The sequence below is a fragment of the Sus scrofa genome, chromosome X, assembly GCF_054392235.1.
Source record: "Sus scrofa isolate SSC_HxYL_T2T_F1_AM1 chromosome X, Sscrofa_HxYL_maternal_Yorkshire_Landrace_v2.0, whole genome shotgun sequence".
Lineage (NCBI taxonomy): Eukaryota > Metazoa > Chordata > Mammalia > Artiodactyla > Suidae > Sus > Sus scrofa.
Window position 1 is genome coordinate 108,936,266 of NC_139401.1, and position 17,538 is coordinate 108,953,803.

Here is a 17,538-nt window from a genome sequence, read left to right on the forward strand (position 1 = left end):
TTCATTAAAGAAATCATTAGATTTTAAGTTCTCTGGCTTTATAACTTTCTTACAATATTTTAATTTTAAAGATCTTTTCCAGAACTTTTTTTAAATAAAAGTTTTATTGGAGAAAAATAGAACCACCACGTACACAGGGAAAAGAGCACAAAAATTCAACTGATACAGAACTGAAAGTCACAATTACCCAATGTTGTTTGTGATTACTTTTTAATTTCTTAAACAGCTCCCCTCAAGTTGTGTTTTAGTCTTGCCAATTTTTTCAGCTGAAATAGTATCAAGTTTTCAAAAAATTAAGAGCCTCAGGGAAGGGACCAGCTTTCAAGATAACAAAGACGATACCAAGAGTCTCCTAATAGGACCAATTTTACCTAAAAATTCCTTAAGAGTAACCATGGAGTCTGGTGGAATAGTCTATGTATCTCAGAGACCATCAGGGATGAGTTAGAACACTGACATAGATGGTCTAGTATGGAGAGGACAAACAAAAGAGTTGCATTTCCTTGTCAGATGAGCTCACGTAAGGAAACCAGGGAAGAACTAAAAAGATACAGGCAACGGCCGTTCAAAAATAATTAGGAAGGCATTCTAAATACCACATATTGTTAGACAACAGTGTGCAAGTTGATGCAATTACAAAGAAAACAGGCAACTTTTAAAAAATAATAGCTGGTCATTGGTCTTTGAGAACTCAAGAAGACAATCAGTAGCAAACACAAGAGCCAAAAGTCTCCTCACTAGAGGGTTTTGACCTAGGTATTCTTAAAGGCTCAAATAGTCAAGGATATACACTGTTGCAAAAAGCATTAAAGTAGTTCTGATTAAAAAAATATTGAAAAAAATTTGCTTCTCCTCCAAGATCAATTCCCTTCAAAGCTTCAAGGAAAAACAAACAAGGAAGCAAAAACAAAACCCTCCCAAAACAAAACACAAAAACAAAAAAACCACTGATGGCAAAGAGAAGCCTTTTACTCACATTATCGATTTGAAAAACAATACTCTTGCTATTTTCTATGTATGAACAATCCTAGGACATTCCCCCTTAAAAGTAGGTGTCCAGTGGCTATGAGAGAACTCTTCAAGCAATTTTGAAAGGAATATGATCAGCATAATACAGAATTTGAAATTCCCAACTAGGGAGTGTATAGGGGAGATGAGGGAGGATCTAGTTCTATCTAGGGGTCTGGGAAATTAAAATAAGGATGATAGGAAAAGGCTTATATGCCAACAAAATGGAGAGCTGGGGTGCTTTTAAAAAAAACTTTGGTAGAGAAAATAGGAATGCTAAATCCCAGGATGCCTGCAACAATCTACAATTGGTCCAAGTTAAAGACAAAACTCTCCAAGCAACGTTAAAGTCTAAAGGAAGTTGAAAACTAGTTTATGAATTTTTGCTCTTGTAAAAAGTTATAAACATGTGGGTTTTGGTCTCTTTTATGATGTTCATATTGTATTCATTTTTAATATGAAGAGTTTGATTTTTCTTTCCTACCATGTTCTTCTAGTACAACTGATCAGCAATTTTCCATTTCAGCTATTTTTATAAGTACCTGTTAATCAGCACAGTAAACTCAGGGCTGAGCCATATACACACATCCCATAGTCATAACTGTAACATTTTAGGATGTGTATTTACAAGAGATTATGTAAGCAACTGTCCCTCTACTTGAAAATTTGTTTCCAAATAAACTTTTTAAAAAACATCCCTTTCAGTGTAACAGAACATTACTTAGTAAAATACCAACAGCGATGACAACTTATTTTTCTCTTCAAGGGAAATCACAAAACAGGTGAACAACCAAGTCCAGGGTGGTTTTTCTATTTGATAAATACATCCAGAACTCTGTACAGTAAATAAAGTTTGCATGCAGTTTAAGTATCTTTAAATGACATTTTAAGCAAATAAACCGTTTGCTTCATAATTAATGGTGTACAAGAACCCCCCCTCCTCCTTTTTTAATAGCCATAGGGACCTCTTCCCCAGTTCCAAACAGGAATCATGAAGACCAGGTACTTTCTTAAGAATTTCCTGCACATCATACTAAATAACATGCAAAGAGTTCAACAACATTCTTCTTAAAGGTAAGTATTACTCTTTAAATGGGCATGTTAACCACTGAAAAGTCACTCAACTATTTCCATTACACTGCTTCATTTGGTCATTGGTAGTATAAAAGAAGTCAAATAATAACAGGTTAGTTTATCCACTGGCTACTGCATGTGACACCAAATGCTTCAAGGCCATTTTATGCAATATAATTGTACTGGTTTGGGTTTTCTTTATCTCTTTCCATGTAGTCCCGGTCAATTAAGGATTCTATTCTCTTCTTAAGATCAGCAGGCTATAAGAAAAGGCAAATTTTCAGTACAGAGCTCATAATCACTGGCTCAAGCTCATTTATCAACACCCCATTAAAAAAAGAACAGTTTTGGCTCACTGATTTGTGTATTTAATCTCGCCAGCTAGGAAGTGAATGGGAGAAGCTGCAGGCCTATGCCACAGCCTCAGTAACACTGGATCCAAGGTTCATCTGTAACCCATGCAGCAGCTTATGGCAGTGACAGATCCTTAACCCACTGAGTGTGACCAAGGACTGAACCCATATCTTCATGGACACTATGTTGGGTCCTCAATCTGCTGAGCCACATGGGAACTCCCAAATCTCCTTAATTTTTTTTTCTCTTTTTTAGGGCCGCACCTGTGGCATATGGAAGTTCCTAGGCCAGAGGTCAAATCAAAGCTGCAGCTGCCAGCCTATACACCACAGCCACAGCAATGCCAGATCTGAGCCATGTCTGCAACCTATACCACAGCTCACGGCAAAGCTGGATCTTTAACCCACTGAGCAAGGCCAGGGATCAAACTGGCATCCTCATGGATACTAGTTGGGTCTGTAACCTGCGGAACCACAATAGGAACTCCTCAGTAAACCCTAAATTTGGACAAAAACTGGTTCTCAGGTTGCATTTTTATAAATTAAAAAACAAATGTACTGTGGGAAGTTCCCTTGTGGCTCAGTGGGTTAAGGATCTGGTGTTGTCATTGCAACAGTTTGGGTCACTGCGGTGGTGCAGGTTTGATCCCTGAACTGGGAACTTCCACATGCCATAGACATGGCCAAAAATGAAAGAAATGTAGGATTTACCGTTGTGGCTCATAGGGTTAAGAACCCAACCAGTATTCATGGGATGTGGGTTTGATCCCTGGCCTTGCTCAGTAGGTTAAGGATCCAGAGTTGCTTCGAGCGGAGGTGTAGGTCATAGATGCAGCTTGGATCCTATGTTGCCATTGCTGTGGTATAGGCTGGCAGCTACAGATCTGATTTGACCCCTAGCCTGGGAACTTCCACATGCCATAGGTCTATCCATAAAAAGAAAAAAGAAAAAAAAAAGAATGCTACAACAAATAGTTTGATAAGTGAAGTATCATTCATAATTCAGATCTTCACATTCAGGTTTAATTTAAGATTTAACTGTTACCTGTAGTAAATGATTTGAAGTTTTGAATCCTACTTGTTGAAAAATCATTGAAAAAGCTAATAGTTTGTTCACATGATTGCATTCTTAGCTCTTGGGTAACAAAATTCCACTGTATTTTGTATCTAGCCTATAAAAAGAATATAATCTTGCTTGCTGACAGTTTTTCATATTGTGTAAATTGGCCACTTGATCGAGAAAGGTCAAGAGGGAAAGTAGTTTAATGCAGCAGCCAAAATTACAGCCATAATTTTATCAGAAGTTTGAATTCTGGAGTTCCCGTCATGGCTCAGGGGATATGAATCCAACTAGCATCCATGAGGATGCAGGTTTGATCCCTGGCCTTGTTCAGTGGGTTAAGTATCCGGCGTTGCCATGAGCTGTGGTGTAGGTTGTAGACACAGTTCGGATCTGACGTGGCTGTGGCTGTGGCATAGACCAGCAGCTACAGATTCTATTTGACCCCTAGCCTGGGAACCTCCATATGCTGCAGGTGCAAAAAAAAGTCTGAATTCCAAGGTTTGAAAATCAAAGTAACACTCCCTTAATTATGGTAAAAGAACTAGAAAAATCGGTACAATGTTTATTACAGTGATCCTCTAAATTTCCCTAACTAGCATTAGTGATCTCTCTGACTGAAGGTAAAATGATTGTTAAGCAGAGCCTGAGGGTCAAAGTGTGGTAATGAGGAGGCAGTATTAGATTTGGTGAAGAGAGAAAGCCTACCTTATTAGCATTAACAGTTAATGAGCACTTACATGCCAAGCCCAGTGTAAAGTTTTTTACATATATTATCTTATTTAAGCTTCACAATAATCCTACAATGTTAAGTACTACTATCTTCTCCATTTTACAAAAGGGGAAACAAGCTAAAAAAGATGAAATGACTTACCTAGTCCCAAAGCTCATGAGAACCCTAATAGTCAGGAGTCTATCCAAACTCTACCAAGTGGTTATTATCATAAGACTTTGGGAATCTCCTAAAACATGAGATACAGTCCAGTACAACACCACACTGTCTAAGGAACTTTATTACTGGGCATTATATTGGAGTATGTCTATGTGATGACTAATTTCAGTTTACCAGAACTATTGCCTAAGCTTTTAAAAAGACGCCTAGTGATGACTGGTATTTGTATGGTTTTTGTTTTGTTTTGTTTTGTTTTAGTCTTTTTGGCTTTTCTAGGGCCGCTCCTGTGGCATATGGAGGTTCCCAGGCTAGGGGTATAATCAGAGCTGTAGCTGCTGGCCTACGCCACAGCCACAGCAACACCAGATTCGAGCCACGTCTGCGACCTACACCATGACTCACGGCAATGCCAGATCCTTAATCCACTGAGCAAGGCCAGGGATTGAACCCAAAACCTCATGGTTCCCAGTTGGATTGTTTCTGCTGCACCACAACAGGACGGGAACTCCTATTTGTATAGTTTTTAATGGACACTTATAAAGAAGACTTGACTTAATTAAAATAACTAAATCTGGAGTTCCTGCTGTGGCAGGCACAGTGGGTTAAGAATCTGACTGCAGGGGAGTTCCCGTCATGGCGCAGTGGTTAACAAATCCGACTAGGAACCATGAGGTTGCAGGTTCAGTCCCTGCCCTTGCTCAGTGGGTTAGCGATCCGGCGTTGCCGTGAGCTGTGGTGTAGGTTGCAGACGCGGCTCGGATCCCGCGTTGCTGTGGCTCTGGCGTAGGCCAGCGGCTACAGCTCCGATTGGACGCCTAGCCTGGGAACCTCCACATGCCGCGGGAGCGGCCCAAGAAATAGCAACAACAACAACAACAAAAGACAAAAAGACAAAAAAAAAAAAAAAAGAATCTGACTGCAGCTCAGGTTGCTGTGGAAGCTTGGGTTTGATCCCTGGCCTGGTACAGTGGGCTCAGATTCAATCCCTGGCCCAGGAACTTGTGTATGTCACAAGTGTGGCCATTAAAAAAAACCTAAAACAGGCATTCCCGTCGAGGCTCAGTGGTTAACGAATCCAACTAGGAACCATGAGGTTTCGGGTTTGATCCCTGGCCTTGCTCAGTGGGTTAAGGATCCGGCACTGCTGTGAGCTGTGGTGTAGGTTGCAGATGCGGCTTGGATCCCGAGTTGCTGTGGCTGTGGTGGAGGCCGGTAGCTACAGCTCCAATTCGACCCCTAGCCTGGGAACCTCCATATGCCGAGGAAGCGGCCCAAGAAATGGCAAAAAGAAAAAAAAAAAAAACCCAAAACAAAAAACCCCAAAAATCTGTCAAACAGCAAGGTATTTTAAGAAGAAAAAAGATAGCAAAAATAACAAAGAACCTCAAAAAAAATTAAGTCAATGAATTTGAAAATTATACTCAGCAACTAAACTTTCAGGTACAAGAACTTTTATAAATTGTTTTCCCCCTTTTGTCACAGGTGCCCCCATATGCCAATAAAGGATTCTTCTGAATCATATATGAGCATGAATGAGAAATGAAAATTGTCTGTTCAAATGGTCTTTAGGTTTTCTTCTATGTTTGTAAGATTCATTTCTAAAAAATCTAATTTTTTTGGCTGATCCCTAGGCATGTGGAAGTTCCTGGGTCAGGGACTGAACCCGTGCTATAGCAGCAACCTGAGCTGCTACAGTGACAACACCAGATCCTTAATCCACTGAGCTACCAGGGAACTCCTGAAAAATCTAATTGTTATACATAGCAAGCTCAATGTAATTTTTTTTTTGTCTTTTTGCCATTTCTTGGGCCACTCCCATGGCATATGGAGGTTCCCAGGCTAGGGGTCCAATCGGAGCTATAGCCACCGGCCTACGCCAGAGCCACAGTAACACGGGATCCGAGCCACGTCTGTGACCTACGCCACAGCTCACGGCAATGCCGGATCGTTAACCCACTGAGCAAGGGCAGGGATCGAACCCGCAATCTCGTGGTTCCTAGTCGGATTCGTTAACCACTGCGCCACGATGGGAACTCCTCAATGTAATTTTTATATATAAGCAGCTCAGTAAGAAAACAGAGAAATACCTACCTTTACTGGAAATTTCAACTGGTTGTACACTTCTGAAACAAGGAGATTGTGGCTAAGTGTCTTTCTCATCTTCATAATTCGAACAATTGCAGCATCAATTTGATACTGTCTGTCTTGAAATACTCTTTCTGTAGTGCTTGCTTGTTCCTCAACCTAACAAAAAAGTTTTAAACTTAGAAACTGTACTTGAAGTGAAACTTGATTACCTATACAAATTGTACATTTTAGGGACATAACACAGTTAATGCTTTAAATATGCTGAATTATCAAAAGAAACCTTATAAATACAGACAAAGAGAGGAAAAAACCCTACAAACAACTCTTTTCTGTCCTAATTATATTGCCCTGTACCAATGAAGTAATGCCAATATTAGTTAATAGAAAAAGACCTTATCTTTGAGTTGCTTTCCTAGAAATAAACAGCTGATGTAGAATTTATCATTTTCTTCTAAGCTATTCTCAAAAATTTAAATATGTCAGAAGAAGTTACTGACCAGATTTCTATATGACATTCGCTTACCTGTAAAAGTGACTGACTCTGACACCTGACTCAGGGTATGATACTATCCAGCTATACCCAAGGCACATGGAAGTTCCTGGGCTAGGGATCAAATTCATGCTGTGGCTGTGGCCTGTGCCACAGCTGTAGCTACACTGGATCCTTAACCAGTGCTATTATAAGGGAACTTTCAGAGTCAAACTCTAAAATTAAAAAAAATTTTTTTTAACCTATAAATCTGAAGGGCAGTTAGAAATTTACGTGTTCAGAAATTGGAGTTCCCGTTGTGGCACAGTGGAAACGAATCTGACTAGGAACCATGAGGTTGCGGGTTCGATCCCTGGCCTCGCTCAGTGGGTTCAGGATCTGGCGTTGACGTGAGCTGTGGTGTAGGCATTGCTGTGGCTCTGGAGGCTGGCAGCTGTAGACCCCTAGCCTGGGAACCTCCATATGCCACTGGTACAGCCCTAAAAGGACAAAAGAGAAAAAAAAAAAAAAAGAAGAAATCAGTTAACCTTTTTTTTTTTTTTTTTGGTTTTTAGGGCCACACTTGCGGCATATCTAAGTTCCCAGGCTAGGGGTCGAATCGGTGCTGCAACTGCCAGCCTCCACCACAGCCACAGCAACTCAGGATCCGAGCCGCATCTGTGACCTACACCACACCTCATGGTAATGCCAGATCCTTAATCCACTGAGCAAGGCCAGGGATCAAACCTGCGTCCTCATGGATGCTAGTCAGATTCATTTCCACAGAGCCATGACGGGAACCCCAGTTAACCAATTTTAATGCTTTAGCACCTAAATTGAAAGAATAATTTGGGCTTTTTTGTAGTCAGTTTCTTTCTGATACAACACACTTCTTTTGAAAGGACATAGTTATCTAAGGGAGTATCACACCTTTGATGTGAACATGAACAAGACAGGAACTTGTTTGTGATACTGACCTCTGTCTCACGTTAAAACTTTCTTTTTTTTTGGTCTTCTTTTTTTAGGGCTGCACCTGCGGCATATGGAGGTTCCCAGGCTAGGGGTCGAATCGGAGCTGCAGCTGCTAGCCTACACCACAGCCACAGCAACTCAGCATCCAAGCCATATCTGCGACCCACACCACAGCTCACAGCAACATTGGATCCTTAACCCACTGAGCGAGGCCAGGGATCGAACCCACAACCTCACGGTTCATAGTCGGATTTGTTTCCGCTGCGCCATGATGGGAACTCCAAAACTTTTTCTCAAGAATTGCATTAAACATTGTCGGAATTGAAACCAACTGGTTTCAAGAAAATGCTGCAGTTGTTGGTTTCTTTAATAAAAGTATCTTACAAATTCAAATGACAAAAAACAAAATATTCACTGTTAATCAAAGAAATACTAACTATATCATTCCAATTTTTCACCAAGCAAGTTGGCAAAAGATTGAAAAAAGAAAACATAATCTTTAGTGCTGGCAAGGGCCGTGTGCCATTTTAAAAGATGTTTAATGGCATGGAAAAATTCCAAGGATTTAGGGAATTCCTATTGTGGCTCAGCAGATTAAGAACCCAACTAGTATCCATGAGGATATGGGTTCAATCCTTGGCCTCGCTCATTGGGGTAGGGATCTGGAGTTGCCGTGAGCTGTGGTGGTATAGGTCACAGACACGACTCGGGCCCACGTTGCTGTGCCTGTGGTGTAGGTTGGCAACTGTAGCTCTGATGCAACCCCTAGCCTTGGAACTTCCATATGTTAGGGGTGAGGGTACCCCCCCCAAAAAAAAAGAAAAAAGAAAAAAAAATTCTAAAGATTTAATGTTAAACAACCAAAGAGCAGGATATAAAATTATGTTGAGTATGAGGCCCAACTATGTATACCTCCCTACCCCAAAACCTGCAAAATCAAAAACTGAAATACAGTGAGCTAGATATAAGCACAAATAATGTTAACGTCAGTGGTAGTCTTCTAGGGTAAACTCTTCTTTACAAGTCCTTATTATGAACACATATAATTCCAGTACATTAGGATGAGGAGAATGCAAAAGAAATACCGTTTCTTTCATCTGAATTTGATTGATCTTTATCCTGAAAAGTTTGTGCTTGAAATCATCATTACAAATGAACTTGTCACCATCTTCGATATCTTTACCCTTTGGATTTTTTGCCAGAACTCTAGCTTTGCCACAGGCCAATGACTGCAGTGTTCTCCTTAACTCTCCATCCTCTGAAGAAGAAAGAGTGGCTCAGTTATTTGTTACTAGGTCATCAACATGAACAACCATATTCAACCTCAATCTAGCTTCTACCCCATCCCTTTATTAAAACTGTTTCCTTTTCCCCCAAGGTCATGAACAACTTTCTCTTTGTTCTATCCAATGGCCTTTTTCTGATTGACCTCTAAAGGCTTCAATTATCATTCCATGTGGGTAACCACTGCATCTTCAGAAATGACGTCCCACTTTTTCCTAGTCCCTCATTTAAAGGGTACCTCTACCTGGCTATTTTACTATCATCAACTCCAGTATTTCCAACATTTTATTCATCCTCTTCCCCATAAAACTGTTTTCTTTCCAATTGTTGGTCATGAAGCTACCAACCTATTCTGGTGAGAAACCCTGGAATCATCTTTTAACTCTTCCCTTTCTTTCATCCTCCACTACCTAGTAGTTGCTTCCTTAAAGATGCCCTTCTCTCTTCTCATTGGTCTCATTCTAGTCAAAGCCCTTTATCACATTATGACTGAATTATCTCACTAGCTTCTGGACTGGAATCTCTTTATCCTCCAAGCTGTCCTACTCTCTATTGATTCTAGGCAAGCTGCCCAAATAAGTCACTTCCATCATGGCACACACTTGAGATCCTACAATGTATGCTGGCTCACCATATCCTTCCTAACTTTGTATCTCACTATTCTATGCCTTTGTAACATATGCCTTCTTCCTAACTGAAATCTGAAAGCCTAGGTCAAGTCTCACTTCCTTCCTAATTAGTAATAGTCCACAGTTACCTCATTTCACTAAACTCCTAACATACTGCATCAGCACCATAGATTGGTACTTATTGGTTGTGAAATTATTTCAAGTGTCATCTCCCCCTTCCCCATGGTTATATTATGGGTACTAAGCATAGGGATTATTCCTTTATAGTCCCTCAGAGCTCTTAAGCAAGTGGGTGAAAATAGTGGACGCTGAATAATGCTTGCTAATAAGATGATTCAATACAAACCTATTCCAGTAGCCTGCTTGATCTCTTCTAAACTGAACTCCTCTCCCTCATTAAACATTAGCAGCACCAGTGTTTGAAAAAGAGAGACCTGGAGTTCTTTTTTACCCTGTTGGAGAAACAAGAGTTTAGCCATCACTAAAAAAAAAAAAATTAATCACATAACTAATCTCTTACAGGAAAAGCATTTTTCAATTAGTTGATTGAGAAACACAGATTAATATTATCCAGAAAAGAGCCAGTATGTTCAATGTAGGGTTTTGGTATGGTCCTATCTAAAACAGGAGGATTGGGTGACCTTGTAATTAAAACAGAATAACAAAGTTTATGAAAATTAATAACTCAGACTTATGTGCCATTACAGATATTTACCATGAGCAGCAAAAAAAAAAAAAATCACTATTTCAATACATTTTTTGACTTGAGTGAGATTAGTCATGAAAAGCTGCAGGAATTTTTTGAAATTAGATATGAGAACTGTTCCCCTTAACGCCTACTCTACTCTCTAGCTCCCAGCAACAAGAAGAGAAGTTTCCTGTCAGGAAGTGGTAGCATGAATTTTGCATCCACGGGTGTGGAAAAGGACGTGGGGGAAAAGGGTTATTGGTTTTGGTTTTGCAGCAGGGCCAAATCGAGTGTGGCAAAGACCACATTCTCATATACAAAGCCATGACAAGCTATCACTATGTCATGTAGATATTTATGATCAATTTATAAAAATAAGCCTTAAGCCTATAAGTTAAGAGGGTTCACCTTAATATCAAAGATGAAGGTGAAACTATGTTTGGGGAACATCCACTTACCTCCTTAAATTCTGCCTTTAGCACACAATGTCCTAGGGTTGATTGCCACTGAAGTTTCCTGCCACTATGTTTACCTAGGTAAAATGTCTTGAAAATCTCCTGAAGTTTTACCATCTACAATAAATAAAATAAAAACTTTACTTCAGCTCTGTATCCAACAATCACATTCACCACTCTTTATCTCATGTGTACAAATTTCTGGAAGTTTTTTTTTTAAACAAATTTCTGAGTTTTTAAGACTATACCTAGCAAGTCCACTGATCACTTTCATGTAAGGTAACAACTACCACATTGAATGACATTAATCAGTCTTTAGACTCTCTGATCTATCTGCAAAATTATATCATCCCCTCTTTTGAAATATTCACCTCCAATGTCTTTTGTGCCTCTGCACCATGCTGGTTCCTTTATCACACTATTGCTTCTTCATTGGTTTCCTTTACAGGTAGGTACCTCTTCCTACCACCTGACAAATGTGAGCCGTTTCCAAAGTTCTATTAATGAGTCGATCTGCTCCCTAGACTTCCATAATCATCTCCATGGAGGACTTTCAGTATCTATCTCTTTAGCCTTAACTCCTTTTCTAAGCTTCAGCCCTGGGTTAAGACATTTCCCCAGGAATTAGGATGGATTTACTCAAGTACCCATCACTCAGCAATCCAACTCCTTGGGTGATATATGGGCAAGAATTCTTTTCTTTTTTTTTTTTTTTTTGGTCTTTTTAGGGCCACACCTGAGGCATATGGAAATTCCCAGGCTAGGGGTTTAATCGGAGCTACAGCTGCTGGACTACACCACAGCCACAGCAATACAGGATCCGAGCCACGTCTGCGATGTATACTATAGCTCACGGCAATGCTGGATCCCCAACCCACTGGATGATGCCAGGGACTGAGCCCACGTCCTCATGGATACTAGTAGGATTTGCTACTACTGAGCCAGGATGGGAACTCTTGGGCAAGAATTTTTGAGAGCTGGGCAGTTATGGAAAAAACCTGAGAAACTGAAAGAAGAGTCAAGGAAACTGGCCTTGAACCCAGAAACTTGGCATCTTTAGCTATGCTCTAATGATAAAAGTATGAGTAATATAAATAAAAATATGCTTATTAAATCCTTAACAGCAACTCTTACCTCTGGTGGTAAATGGACTTCCATAGGCACATATGTTGGCCAATAACCCATTGTTAGGATATTCACAGTTAATTCAATATTCCCAGGTACGTTCTGGTTCTGCATATACTACAATAAGATCAACAAGCATACTGAGATCTTAAAAAATAAAAGTATATACATTTCATGCCATAATAATGACCATTTAAGAAGTTCTCTATTACAAAATTACATGTGAATACTGACCACCTTTTGATATAAAAAGTAACTATTAAAAGAACTATAAATAAAGCCTATATTAAATGCACAAGCAAAGCGCACTGGGTAACATTTTGCTACAATGGTACACAAGGATCACGTGACTCTGTTAGAGGCATTAACAACTTAAATGATTTCTTACAGATGACTGGGCTATGGTGGTATGGAGAAAAGAATGGAGAAAAAAAATCCCATACCACCTATAGTCTTCACCTTTGGAGACCTGTATGTGGCTTGGAACACCTGGAAGCACTCCACACTCCTCACCCTACCAGCCAGCCCAATTCTCCAGTTTTTTACTTGCTCAACTACCTGCTGCAGGGATGACCTGAAGTGGTAAAGGAAGAGGAAAGGGCAAAGCAGATAAACCCTATTCTATAGCTATTAGAGGACCCATGATCCTACCGACCGTGACCTTTCACTTGAGTCCTCCACTCTCTCATTTCCCGCCACTGGAATACAGTGGTAAATACGTCATTATCAAAACCCCAGGAGTGGAAAATCCAATTTGCTATCACTATTACTTATGCTCTTAAATATTTCAAAACCACTTTCTAACAACATCTGCAAAAACCATGGATCTGGCTTTTCATTCCCAATGTCCTCTAAGGCCTTACAAAACCACCCTATCACCAGCTTGAACCCTATCACCAGCTTGAACTCACCAATAGTGATGAGACGCTGGAAGCCCTGTTTTTCACTAGCTATAGCTTTTCTTGCTCTGGTTTCTGCTCAATACATTTTATTTCTATGTTATCTTAGGTGTGTATTGAGAATAAATTTGAAGTGGGTCAAATACATTTCATTGGTGGTTTTTTTTTTTTTTTTTTTTTTTTGCCTTTTCTAGGGCCGCTCCCACGGCATATGGAGATTCCCAGGCTAGGGGTCCAATGGGAGCCATAGCCACCGGCCTACGCCAGAGCCACAGCAATGCAGGATCTGAGCTGCGTCTGCAACCCACACCACAGCTCACAGCAACACCGGATCCTTAACCCACTGAGCAAGGCCAGGGATCGAACCCGCAACCTCATGGTTCCTAGCTGGATTTGAAAACCACTGCGCCACGACGGGAACTCCTCATTGGTGTTTTTTTCCTCTACTGTGAATATCATCTAGGTTGCTATGAAGTATTTACAGCAAATACATGTTTCTATTGATCCTCTTCAGTACAAACCACAGCAAGGAGATAACTAAATACATTTTAAGTTCAAGGAATTAACTAAGAGTTTAACTCACTTTTACCTGTTTGAATTGAATCATGATGTCTTTAGAAAGTTCCATGTCTTTAAACATTCCTTCAAGTTTGCTGGTGAAAGCAGCTCCACATTCTATTAAAGATGTTTGTATATTTACAGTATTTTAAAGTGGTAAAAACAAAGAATTTAGAATAAAAAACATGAAATATAAAATTCACTTTAGCATGAAATATGACCTGTAACTACTCCTAAGAATAAAGAAGTCCTTACCCCAAAGTGTATGCCCCACTAATTCAGAATCAAATCTTTAATCCTGTAGTAACCTTATCTACTATTTAGGCATAAGATAAATGGGAAATTTTTATACAAATGCTAAAAATAAGATCAATGCTTTATTTTTTTAAAAAATCACAACAGCTCTGTTTGTGTAAATAGGTTGGAAACCTCATAAGCTTACTCACTTTATGTTTTCATCATACAAACATACAATGATTGACAAAAGAGACAACTGACTAAAAGAATAAAAATTAAGCTTAACATTTCCCCTCAGACATCAAAGAAGAAAAGGAACAGAAAGAATGACAAACATACCATGCTTAAGTTTGGACAGCATTGATTTTTCAGCATCTACAGATGCACTCTTTCCAACTAAAAGGCGCTTGGCTAAATCTTTCTTATAGAAGGCCTCAAAAACATCCTTGCCTATGTTAAATAATAAAACACAACTCTCATAGTAAATATTTCAACAAAAGGTTCTGAGAAAATTGCTTCAGAGTGCTTAATAACACCATTTCTCCAAGTTATTTAAATTTATACATTTACCCACGTCTGCTAAATACAAGAAACATTACAGGTAGATTTTTGTGCCAGACATTTCAAAAGCTCTTTGCTGTAAAGAATGAAGACTGAATCAACTTTTCTTTAGAAAAGCTTTAGTCGACTATTAGCTTTAGAATCAGTACTCTAGAGATTAAAACGAGTAGCAAAATTCAAGGTTTTTTTCCCCCACCCCCAACAGACACATGTGGAAGTTCCCAGGCCAGGCACTGAACCCAAACCACAGGAGCGACCTGAGCTAAAGCAGTGACAATGCCGATTCCTTAACCTGCTAAGGCACTAGGGAACTCCTCAAGGTTCTTTATAGTAGAAAAGTCAAAGCACAAGGCAATTAAGTAATATTCCTTGAGTATCCCAATAAATTAAATGCAAGAAATATTATAGAATTTTAAATATCTAACCCCCAAATAAATATACCTTCCAGGTTGATTATACTCTCTAGTTTCTCTGTTGAGTGTTTTGTTTTAAAAGAAAAATACTAAAACAAAAATACATACCATAGATAAATCTAAATATAATCATAATCTTATCCAACATTTTCTCAAGTTCTTCATCTGTAGCTTCTTTGTTTCCTGCACGAAGCTTTGAATCTACATACTTAGCTAAAATGGGGAGAAAGTTTATTGTTTAGTGATCATGAGCATCCATGAAGTACTGGTCACTATATATTCCTAAATAGGAGTATGATATACTGAGTTTTTCAACACTTCACAGGTATACATGCATTTTTAAAAAGTCTCCAAATTCAAGATCAAGTGACTTGTTTAATTTCATAGAGCTAATAAATACCAGAGGGTCAACTCAAACCCAAATCTTCTGGCTCCAGATCTAATGTACTTTCCACCATACTGATGCTTACTAGAATGGGGAATGGGTATCCGGCAGGGATGCTCTGTGCTGGGGCTGTCAAAGCTCCTGAAAGACATGGCTCATCTTCTTGAGTATCCATTTTATACTGATGGTCGGCAATCTTAAACACCACTTTTTTCTATTTCTTTTTTTTTTTTCTAAAGCCACACCCACAGCACATGGAAGTTCCTGGGCCAGGGAGTAAATCTGAACTGCAGCTATGGCAACGCTGGATCTCATAACTCACTGCGCCAGGCCGGGGATCGAACCCACACCTCTGCAGCAACCCAAGCTGCTGCAGTCAGATTCTTAACCCACTTTTTATCAGAATTAAATTATCTACAATGAAAATAATCCCAAAATCATATTTTACATAGGTACACAAACTTTAAAATCTCAAAAAAATTAAAATAAAGCTGTTTTGAAGTCAAGAAAAGAAAAAAATAGTGATAAAAAACCCAGTCTGATACCATTCATCTATACCATTCATCTATAATCACAGTGCACCACAGTAGGAACTCCTTATAAACACCAGTATTCTATTAAAACAAACCAGATACATTACAGAGTAGGAAGCAAAATTTGCAAATTTTAAGTGGCAGACCAACAAAATTTTACCCTTTTGGCAAAGAACCTTCTCGAGTACCTCTCCCATTGACATTAAGGGGTACCCAGTTAAGAAAAACTGAGAAGCACTGCAGTATACCATACCCTTTTCTCTAAATGGGCCCAGATTATTAGGTTTGTTTTCATCCTAGACATTATTCCTTTCTCATTAGCAACTATAATTTTTGCTATTTCCTGCAGCACAAATTTTGTGCTAATTCCTATAGCCCTATGTTTAGGCCTCTAGAAACAGCAAGCTGCCTCCACCTCTAAATTGCTGCAGGCTTGTAAAACAGCTATAAAACTTATTATAAAAGTAAATAGGGTCCCAAAGAAAGACCATCATGTTTGACATGTGGGCTTTGAGGTACTCTTTAGCTTGAAGGACTTATTCCTTGCATCTAGAGTCTTAGAAATCACCACCTAAGTAGAACAAACAATCCAAACATTTATATGGAACCACAAAAGACCCAGAATCACCAAAGCAATCCTGAGAAACAAAAACCAAGCAGGAGGCATAACTCTCCCAGACTTCAAGAAATACTACAAAGCCACAGTCATCAAGACAGTGTGGTACTGGTACCAAAACAGACAGACAGACCAATGGAACAGAATAGAGAACCCGGAAATAAACCCTGACACCTATGGTCAATTAAGCTTTGACAAGGGAGGCAAGAACATAAAATGGGAAAAAGAAAGTCTATTCAGCAAGCATTGCTGGGAAACCTGGACAGCTGCATGCAAAGCAATGAAACTAGAACACACCCTCACACCATGCACAAAAATAAACTCAAAATGGCTGAAAGACTTAAATATACGACAGGACACCATCCAACTCCTAGAAGAAAACATAGGCAAAACACTCTCTGACATCAACATCATGAATATTTTCTCAGGTCGGTCTCCCAAAGCAATAGACATTAGAGCAAAAATAAACCCATGGGACCTCATCAAACTGAAAAGCTTTTGCACAGCAAAGGAAACCCAAAAGAAAACAAAAAGACAACTTACAGAATGGGAGAATATAGTTTCAAATGATGCAATGGACAAGGGCTTATCTCTAGAATATATAAGCAACGTATACAACTCAACAGCAAAAAAACCAATCAATCAATGGAAAAATGGGCAAAAGACCTGAATAGACATTTCTCCAAAGAAGATATACAGATGGCCAACAAACACATGAAAAAATGCTCACCATTGCTGATTATAAGAGAAATGCAAATCAAAACTACCATGAGATATCACCTCACCCCAGTCAGAATGGCCATCAGTAATAAATCCACAAATAACAAGTGCTGGAGGGGCTGTGGAGAAAAGGGAACCCTCCTGCACTCTTGGTGGGAATGTAAACTGGTACAGCCACTATGGAGAACAGTTTGGAGATACCTTAGAAATCTATACATAGAACTTCCATGTGACCCCGCAATCCCACTCTTGGGCATCTATCCGGACAAAACTCTACTTAAAAGAGACACGTGCACCCGCATGTTCATTGCAGCACTATTCACAATAGCCAGGACATGGAAACAACCCAAATGTCCATCGACAGATGATTGGATTCGGAAGAGGTGGTATATATACACAATGGAATACTACTCAGCCATAAAAAAGAATGACATAATGCCATCTGCAGCAACATGGATGGAACTAGAGAATCTCATCCTGAGTGAAATGAGCCAGAAAGACAAAGACAAATACCATATG

General features: G+C 39.4%; 1 protein-coding gene across 5 annotated transcripts in view; it reads right to left on the reverse strand.

Annotated features, from left to right (window-relative positions):
* Nucleotides 1–17,538, reverse strand: part of CUL4B (cullin 4B) — a 61,705-nt gene continuing 44,167 nt past the window's right edge. For 3 of the 5 annotated variants that reach the window (XM_085008283.1, XM_085008285.1, XM_085008286.1), the window contains 9 exons: nucleotides 14,874–14,978; nucleotides 14,131–14,241; nucleotides 13,580–13,671; nucleotides 12,107–12,214; nucleotides 10,976–11,089; nucleotides 10,176–10,281; nucleotides 9,002–9,174; nucleotides 6,479–6,631; nucleotides 1–2,342 (listed from right to left, as the gene is read on the reverse strand). In XM_085008283.1, coding sequence (XP_084864409.1) covers nucleotides 2,247–2,342; nucleotides 6,479–6,631; nucleotides 9,002–9,174; nucleotides 10,176–10,281; nucleotides 10,976–11,089; nucleotides 12,107–12,214; nucleotides 13,580–13,671; nucleotides 14,131–14,241; nucleotides 14,874–14,978 — 1,058 coding nt within the window. In that variant the 3' untranslated portion in view covers nucleotides 1–2,246. The remainder of the gene's footprint in view (nucleotides 2,343–6,478; nucleotides 6,632–9,001; nucleotides 9,175–10,175; nucleotides 10,282–10,975; nucleotides 11,090–12,106; nucleotides 12,215–13,579; nucleotides 13,672–14,130; nucleotides 14,242–14,873; nucleotides 14,979–17,538) is intronic. The other 2 variants (XM_085008284.1, XM_085008287.1) reach the window with 1 other exon arrangement.